General features: G+C 52.3%; 1 protein-coding gene across 1 annotated transcript in view; it reads right to left on the minus strand.

The window, feature by feature from the left end:
* Positions 1-8,528, minus strand: part of Shank1 (SH3 and multiple ankyrin repeat domains 1) — a 49,627-nt gene that overhangs the window by 30,623 nt on the left and 10,476 nt on the right. Inside the window, exons 9-12 of the mRNA XM_052164419.1 lie at positions 3,551-3,628; positions 3,282-3,348; positions 2,718-3,048; positions 1,796-1,989 (exon numbers count right to left, since the gene is read on the minus strand). Of these exons, the coding sequence (XP_052020379.1) occupies positions 1,796-1,989; positions 2,718-3,048; positions 3,282-3,348; positions 3,551-3,628 (670 nt within the window). The remainder of the gene's footprint in view (positions 1-1,795; positions 1,990-2,717; positions 3,049-3,281; positions 3,349-3,550; positions 3,629-8,528) is intronic.

Here is an 8,528-nt window from a genome sequence, read left to right on the forward strand (position 1 = left end):
TGGGCAGAGACGCCATACATATTTACACATACACACACACACACACACACACACACACACACACACACACACACACACATGCATGCACGCACAAACAAAAACCAGTAACAACAAAACCCCCACCGTTTTTAATGAGGAAGTGGACAGGAAATGGCGTTTGGAGAGAGGCCAGATGACCGAACGTGAGCTGAATGGACAAAGCACCCAGACACCCCTGAAACCTGAGGCACCCTAGTAGCTGGGAATACAAAGAAACCGTGGAAGAGTTTGCTACATAAATGGTACAGCATGCTTGAAACCAAATCCTGCTAATCCATCTGTACCATCCCGGCACTCCGGGGGCTAAGGCAGGAAGACTGTTAACAGCCAAGGCGAGTCTGGGTGACAGCATGAGACCCTACCTCAAGACAGATATACGCATAGATTGCTAGATATAAAATAAGGTTATAGATATATGAGAGATTGATAGGTCCATAATATAGATGAATCTAATAGATTGTAGCCTAGATTAAAAGGCACATGAGACATAGACATGATAGATAATAGATACATGTGTGGGTCGCATACACACACACACACACACACACACACACACGATTGATCTTCCTATCCTTCTTTTCTATGAGAAGATAGACAACTGAGTTCCCCAAAAGATCCAACTTGCGGGATGAGGACGAGCACCCTCGAAGGCCTTCCCATCTCTAAGTCCTCTGAAGGCCCCTCCTTGCTTGCCCAGACGGCTCTGCTCTGTCTCAGTGCTCACGCGGAGGGAGGCCAGCTATCATGCAGCACCCAAAGCCTGGACCTAAGAGACTTAGTGAGCTTCATGATTCTCCCCAGAGTCTCCTTTTAAAGACAGTGAAACTGAGGCTCAGAGAAGCTGGTTTCTAGAACTCTTTCCTCTAAGTGGTGATGAGTGGTGGGGGGGGGGGGGGGGCTAAGCTTTGAGTACGGACAGCTTGCTGCTCAACCACTACACCACAGAGCTGCTGGGCAGACTAGAATCTGGCAGAGTTACCCTGTTTGCTCTGAATTATACTGCCTTCAGCATGGTTTTCTATCTCCAAGGCACCCCTTTATCCAGGAACACACGCTGCCCATGCTTTGGAGGCTGCAGGTTACGTGCTACAGTCACTGCTTTCCAGAGGAAAGACCTGTAAATGGTCACCCATAATTCCAGCCGTCAGGAGGTACAGGCAGGACAACCAGAAGCTCAAGGTGAACTTGTGCTATTAGGTGAGTTGGAGAAGAGCTTGGGCAACAGAAGACCCTGCCTCAAAAAGAAAGGCTCTAGGAGGCAAGAGAACAACGGCCCAGGAGAGGAAGGACTGCTGTGCAAACACAAGGACTTGAATTTGGACCCCAGAACCCATGTAAACGTCCAGGTGCAGCTGCAAGCATCTGTAATCCCCAGCAGGAAAGCAGAAAAGGGCGGGTTCTTGGCCCTTGCTAGGTAGCCAGCTTGGGTGAGTTAGTGAGCTCTGGGTTCAGTGACAGACTCTCTATCTCAAAAAAAAAAAATGTGGAAGGTGACTGAGGAAGACACCTGATGTCAACCTCTGGCCTTCCCATATACACTACACACATGTACAAACCCCATCACACACATGTGCCCACACACAGTCAAACATTCATCCACGCATGTGACAATCCATGCCCTGCTCAGCTCCTCTGTTCCCCTTGTCCCACACAGTGCCTCCCTCTCCTCCCAGGCTCTCTAAAGTCCCCAGAGTGCATAGGACACAGGTCCTTGAGCTTCCCCTCACCCTGTCCCCACCCAGCCCCACCCTGTCACCTTTGATCTTTTCGCCTTTACTCAGAGAGATCTCCCCCTCGCCTTGTGCCTGGTAGGACTTCACGGCCATGAAGGAGCGTCCGGGGACCGCTGAATAGAGCTTCCTACGTCGGCCTCTGCTGCCCAGGGAGCCCCCAGGGCCCCCTGAGCCCCCAGTTCCCCCAGCCGGCCCATCTCGGGGTGTCCCGCTGGAGCTGCATACACAGAAGTTGTGAGAAGCAGGGGAGGGTGGAGGGACAGGGCATTTCTGGAGGACAAGGGTCCTTGATGGCAGGAAGTCAGAGCGTCAGGATGGTGACAGGGGCCGAGTGCTTTTCCAAGCTCTGGTGTCCTTGGGAGACCAGATGCACCCCCACACACACTCCTGGTTTAAGGCTCCACCCCTCCCACTGTCTGTGAGTACAGCCTGATTCAGCTTCCTGAATACACCCCCCCCTCCCTTTCATGAGCCTTCAGTGACTCCCAGCTTCCTCCTGGGGCAGGTTCGAGGCCCCAGCCAACTGTCCCCAGCCTTCTCCACTTCCTTGGGACCTGGGACACACCTGGTGAGCCTCCCTCTCTTCGTGACATCCTTACCGATGAAACATCTCCTTCTCCTGCCCTCTCAGCTCCCCGTTTCCCCTCCTGGACAGCCTTGTACATTGCTTCCAAAGTCCATGCGACCCCAAGCCCCTATCCTGCTCTTTCCTCTTCCCCCCTGCCCTGCTGTGCTCATAGGTTGCAGACTTTTACTTTTAGTGTTCTCTCACCCCTGCCAGGAGTGAGGCCAGGTGTCCCCCAACGCCCTCATTGTACCCACGAGACAATTAGAGCTGCGGATAGGTGTGGGACCCACCACCCTTGGGACAGAAGGTGGGCAGCAGGGCTGTCTGTCTGGACGCTAGAATGGCTAGTTTTGGGGGCGGGGCTTAACCCTGCCTACCTGGGCCGGCCTCGAGGTTGTCTCTTGGCATCTTCAGGATGTCTCCCCCTGGATGGGGAGCGTGCCCGGGCACCTCGGGGGCTGCTGGCACTTCTAAGGGTCCCACTACTGAGCTTGGTGCTGGGGGCCGAGGGCTGTGACTGGCCCTGGGGTCCTGAGGTAGGGCCAGGAGTCCCAGAGGATGAGGCCCCTGGGGCTGAAAACACCATCCAATCAGGCAGTGCCATGCTTGTATCGCTGTTAGCTCGCAGCAGCGCTGGGGGTACAGTCAGCCCTGCGCCTGGGGGTCCCCGACGCCGGGCCGCATACTTGGGGGACTCCTGGAAGGGTACTGAGAGCGGACAGTGGTGGTCAGGGGAAGGCAGATAGGATGGGGGAAACAGAGGCAGGTGGGGACCGAGAGGGCAAGCGGTGGTGGGAGAGAGAGAGAAAGGTAGAGATGAGACAGTGAGGGTGTGAGGCGCTGAGTTATTCCCCTACCACTCCTTAGATATCTGTGTTCCATCCTGACACCCTCCAATCAGGTCACCAACTCTGTAATCCCCAATATGAACCCTCACTCACCCACATCCTGTTCCCGATGGTTACGAATCAGTTCCCCCAGCTCGAAATTCCCAGCAATCACAGCCACCTGCAGGAAGGGGTGAGGGAGGTGCTGAGCAGAGAGCAAGGACAGGAGACATCCTGACCTCCTCTACCCTGCCTCGCACCCATCAGCCCACCATGCACACCACTGACCCGACCGACCGACCCTCTCCCTTCTCCCAGACCAAGGTCTCCTTTCCAGCGTCCCTCGCAGCCCCTGCGCCGCTGACGGACCCAGAACCGCAGACCTGGAAGGGGGTCTGTCCATTGTTGTTTTTCACATCCTTGTTTGCTCCACGGTAAAGAAGGATCCTGGCACAGGTCTCCTGAGCGTGCGTGACAGCCAGTGGTCCAGGAGGAAAGGAAAATAAGCAGTAAGTTAGCATGAGTAACATAGCTGTGATGCTGGGGACTTCAGAAATACTCTGACCTAAACCAGCACTGCCCAGGACAGCAGCCCCTCGACACGGTCGCTAGCTCAATTTTTTAAATGTGGCCAGTTGGAGGAGAGATGGAGTATATGCATGACATGCACTGGGAAGCTAGGCCTGGTGACTCACGCCTGTCATCCTAATTTACTTCAGAGGTCGAGGCAGGAGGATTACGAGGTCAAGGCCAGTGTGGGCAACTTAGTGAAATGTTGTCTCTAGATAAAAAGTAAGACGTGAACTAGTTAGTGAGCTTGCCTCTAGTCCCCAGCGTCCGCCAGTGAGGGAATTGGCTCAGGGTAGAGTGCCTGTCTGACAGATGCAACTTCTGGGTTCAATACAATGCACAAATAAATATGGAGTTTCAAGGACTTAGGATGCAAAAAAATATGTCTCTAGGAATTTTATGCTGATTTCATACTGAAGTGATAATATTTGTCGAAACATCAGGTTAAAATGAATGGCATTAGACACAAATATTGCCTGCTACCTTTCCCTTACACGTCTGCTGCACTGAGGAGAGGCAGCTAACCTTTTCCTAAGGGACATTTTGGAGCAGGAGAGGTGTGAGCTGGGGTTAGATCCTGTTCTCTCTAGCCCGTGAGGTACTGAGCGTCTCTCATCTCTACCACCAGGTTCCAGCCGGTGTCTCCTGCTAAGGCAGGTGGGCTCCAGACGTGGCTAAGTAGCCTGTGTAGACAGAAGCACCTCTGAGTGCTCTGCTCGCATGCAGGGCACCAGGCTTCAGAAGGGAGCTCACTGAGTCGCCTGGCAGAAATCACTGTGCCTATCTCACAGATGGGGAAGCTAAGCTCTCGGCATCGTTCAAGGTCATGTGACTGGTGAAGGATTGACCGCAGATTCCATTCCAGGCCTATATTTGTGCCTGTGTGCCTGTGTGTGGGAATGATATGCGTGTGATGTGTGTATGTGCTTCTGTGAGTGACGAAGCCCACGTGGAGGTCAGAAGACAATGCTCCTTTCCACCTTGTTTGAGACCCGATCTGCCTATGTCGGGCAAGTTGGTCCATGGCAGGGGTGGGGTGGGGGGGTGGGGCAGTTCTTTGTCTCTACTTGCCTTCTCCCTACAGGAGACGTGGGATCACATATTCATGCTACCGCACCTGTTTTCACATGGGTTCTTGGGATTTGAACTTAGGTCCCTATGCTTGCATGTGAGTGCTTTAAAGCTCTGAGCCATCATCCCCAGTCCCCTAGGTCTGCCTTAATTACACTCTCTGCCAGACCTAGAAGGAATAGTGCACACAACATGAAGGGTAGGAAGCCAGGTGGGAGATAATGGGGGGACATACACACCCCCAATCTATCACCTAGCACTCCCCATCACTCTCTGAGCTAAACTGGGTCTCTGACATGATGCGCGGCCTCACCCAAACAACCTGCTTGGCTAGCCTACCTATCCACCTCAACACTCTCACACTCCCTTGCTCCAACCATGCTGGCCACCTCCTCCCATAACAGGCAGGGCTCTGCTCAAGGGCCTTTGTACCTACTGATGGAAAGAGCTGCTTGGAATTCTCCATCCATCGATTTCTACACAACACACCCTTGCTTCATTTCAGTTTTACTAAAGCACCGTCTTTTCAGGGAGCTCTTCCCTCACTGATCCACCTTTTGTTGTTTGCCTGAGACATGGTCTTGGGATAGCCTGGACTAACTGTGCAACCCATGCTGGCCTCACATGCATGGTGATCTGCTTGTTCAGCCTGAGTGCTGACAGGAACTCCTTCACATCTCCTTATCTCTCTCTGACTCTCTAAGCCAGTATGAACCCATTTCCTTCAGAACACTGTAGGCCAGATATCCCGTGTTTTGTGTTAGCTGCTCTCTTCCATGGTAGGTCACACAGAGGCATGGGTGCACGACACCCCGCACAGCCTACAAGGGTTGCCCAGGAACATTTACTCAGTGGAAGAATGTCATCTGGCCCTTGTCTTGACCTGAACAAACCTACACTGGCCTGCTGTTCCACTCCCCTCTGGCTCCCTTGAACATCAATTTTAAAGCATCTCTTTATTGCACCTTCTACACAGGAACCCCCCTAAGTGCATGCAATTCAGGCCTATTCTACAGGATGGGATCAGAGCAGCCAACATTTGTGCCTAATCCCTTGCAAAGCCAGTTCCTGGAGCAAGCAGGGCGTGAACCTGGCCTTCAGATCCTAGTGCTTGTCTGTCTGGGTCTGACTGCTAACATCACTCACTGGGTAACAAAGCAAGTCCAGTTTGCGATCTGGCTGTGTTGTGTGTAAGCATGTAGAACAGCATGTTCTAATGCTGCCACACATGTATGTTTTTGCATGCTTTCATGCTCCCTACAGTCCACCTCGAGGGGCATAGGGCCATAGTGTGGTTTTCAAGCTCCCTAGTTTATCCTGTGCCTGACCAAGTTTAACTATCCAAGTCTTAGTGAGTAGTTCACTCCGCTGTGCGCCTGGAGAATCTTGTGTTTATTTACAAACTAGCACTTATCTCACAGGATATTAGTTTTTAACATCTGCCAGGCTGAGAGCTTCCTTCCCCTTCCCCTGGGCCCAGGCACCATCTCTGATTCATCTCCCATCCCCAGCACCTGGCATCAAGCACACAGTAGGTGCTCAAGAAATGCACTTGGAAGAGATGAAGATGGAAGATGTGGAGCTGCCAATCAAACTTCATTTGCTCAAGCCACTCAATTATTCATTCAGTGGTTGAGTCATTCAATCTGTCAAAACCAGCAGCCACCTGTCAAGAGTTCTGAGCCCAGAGCTGTGCAGAGTTCTGCTGGAGATCCATCCACAGCTCCATCACTCATTCAATCTGTCATGCATTCATTCATCTGCTCACTGCACACAACGCAGTGAGGATTGCTGTTTGTTGGGGGCTTGGGACAGAGCAGTCTATGAGATTCTCTCCCCACTCTTGAGAGAGAAACACAGTCTAGGACTGGACCACCAGCAGGGGCTACACGTACATAACTACAGGGTTAAGGGAACAGGCAGCAAAGGGTAAAGGTCAGACCTGGGCCAGATAGGTGGATGAGTGGACAGACAGTATATAAATAGATGGAGGGATAGGTTCAGAGATGGATGCTTGGATGTAAAAGAATTACCATGTTCTGGGAGGTTGGGCTAGAACCAGAATCTACTAAGTCCTGTTCCCACCCTTGAGAGGCTCATCGCCTAGGGAATCTGACCTTTGCCAGGAGGATGGATGGGTGGAGAATGGATGGGTGAGGAGAAAGATGGGTGGATGGATAGATGGCTAGGTGGACTGGTATATGAACAGATGAATGGACAGGTGGATGGGTGTATGAATGGATGGATGGATAAGTCAGCGTGTAGATGAATGGATGAATAGATAGATTGGTGGTGGAGAGGTAGACAGGATGGGTGGAAGGGTGAATAGATGGGCGAGCGGGTGTGGGATGAATAGATAGATGGATGGATGGTGATTAGATGAATGAAGATAGTGAGTAGGTGGATGGATGAATGGATGGGCTGGGTGGGTGAGGGGGTGTGTGGACAAATGGGTAGAGGATGGGTGGTGAACGGGCATACTGATGTGTCCACAGGCAGCTGGATGGCTCGGATGAACAGAGACGGGGAGAGTGGATGATGAACTCATATTTTCTAATCATCTACTGGATCTGATAGCAAGCAGAATGCTCACCTGTTCGACCTTTTGTATGAAGGCTATTCATGGCTGACCCATTTCACAGATGGTGGGGGCTGGTGGGGGAAAATCGAAGAAGGCAAACCGACATGCTCATCGGGCCCTCTCTGGGGAACAGTGGCTGCTGTGTAATTCTCTGCACTCAATTTTCTCTGCTCAGATGAATGCCAGCCTTCTGACCGCATCCTGGCAATTGACACTGATGACGGTACTAATAATAACAATTATTATCACGGCTGTCTTCTAGGGATGAATACTTAATGTATGCGACCACTCATCCCTTTCAATCAGCTGATGGACGCGGTTCCCATTGCAGGGAGGACAAAGCCTCACATAGTGGAAGGCCCTTGTTCGGGTCCTTCCTGGGTGTGTGGAGCTCGGGCTTTTTCTCTCTCTGTCAAGCACCTGCCTGTGTGACAGAGGTCCTGGCACAGAGGAGCCGGTAGAGAAAGCAGCAGCAAGTAGGAAGGAAGTGTCAGCCCTGTGCTGCTGGGTTTGAGGAGCACCAGTCCTCCCTTGGCGCTGAGCATCCTTCTCCCCACCACAGGCGGCACTTGGACACCCGCCACATCCCCAGCACTGGGAGTTCTCAGGAGGCAGAAGGGGCTAGGGCTGTTTTGGAAGACTTCCTGGAGGAAGGGGGGGCAGATCAGTAGCATCCGAGCAGGTGCTGCCTTCCCTACCCTCAAGTCCCTCAAGCAGCTCTTCAAGGGCAAGGATCTTGGTGTATATGTGAGTGAACTGTAGCTCCAGGGGCTGGACTAACCTGGGGTCTCTTGGTACCTGGGTGGCAAAGAGGTCTCAGCTCTTGCTGGCAGCAGACCCATTTGGTGAGAACTTTGTCTCCTTTTTACAGCCAATCTCTCTCCAGAATTCCTGGAGAGGGACCCCTCATACAACATTGAATTGCTAACTATATAACACTCTCATCCTCAGGCTGCACTGTGTTCACAGTTCTGTCCTCTACAAAGACTTGACTTGCCCAGCCTCTTGTCTTGCCAACAGCTTGTGCTCCCTTCCAGGAGCACTCTTTCCCACTCATCTGCCTCTGCTGTCTGAATATCCTTTAGAAACCCACCTCCATCCAAGTCCAGACATGGCTCTCAAGGGAACATGACTCTCCA

Source organism: Apodemus sylvaticus, chromosome 1, assembly GCF_947179515.1.
Source record: "Apodemus sylvaticus chromosome 1, mApoSyl1.1, whole genome shotgun sequence".
NCBI classification, from domain to species: domain Eukaryota; kingdom Metazoa; phylum Chordata; class Mammalia; order Rodentia; family Muridae; genus Apodemus; species Apodemus sylvaticus.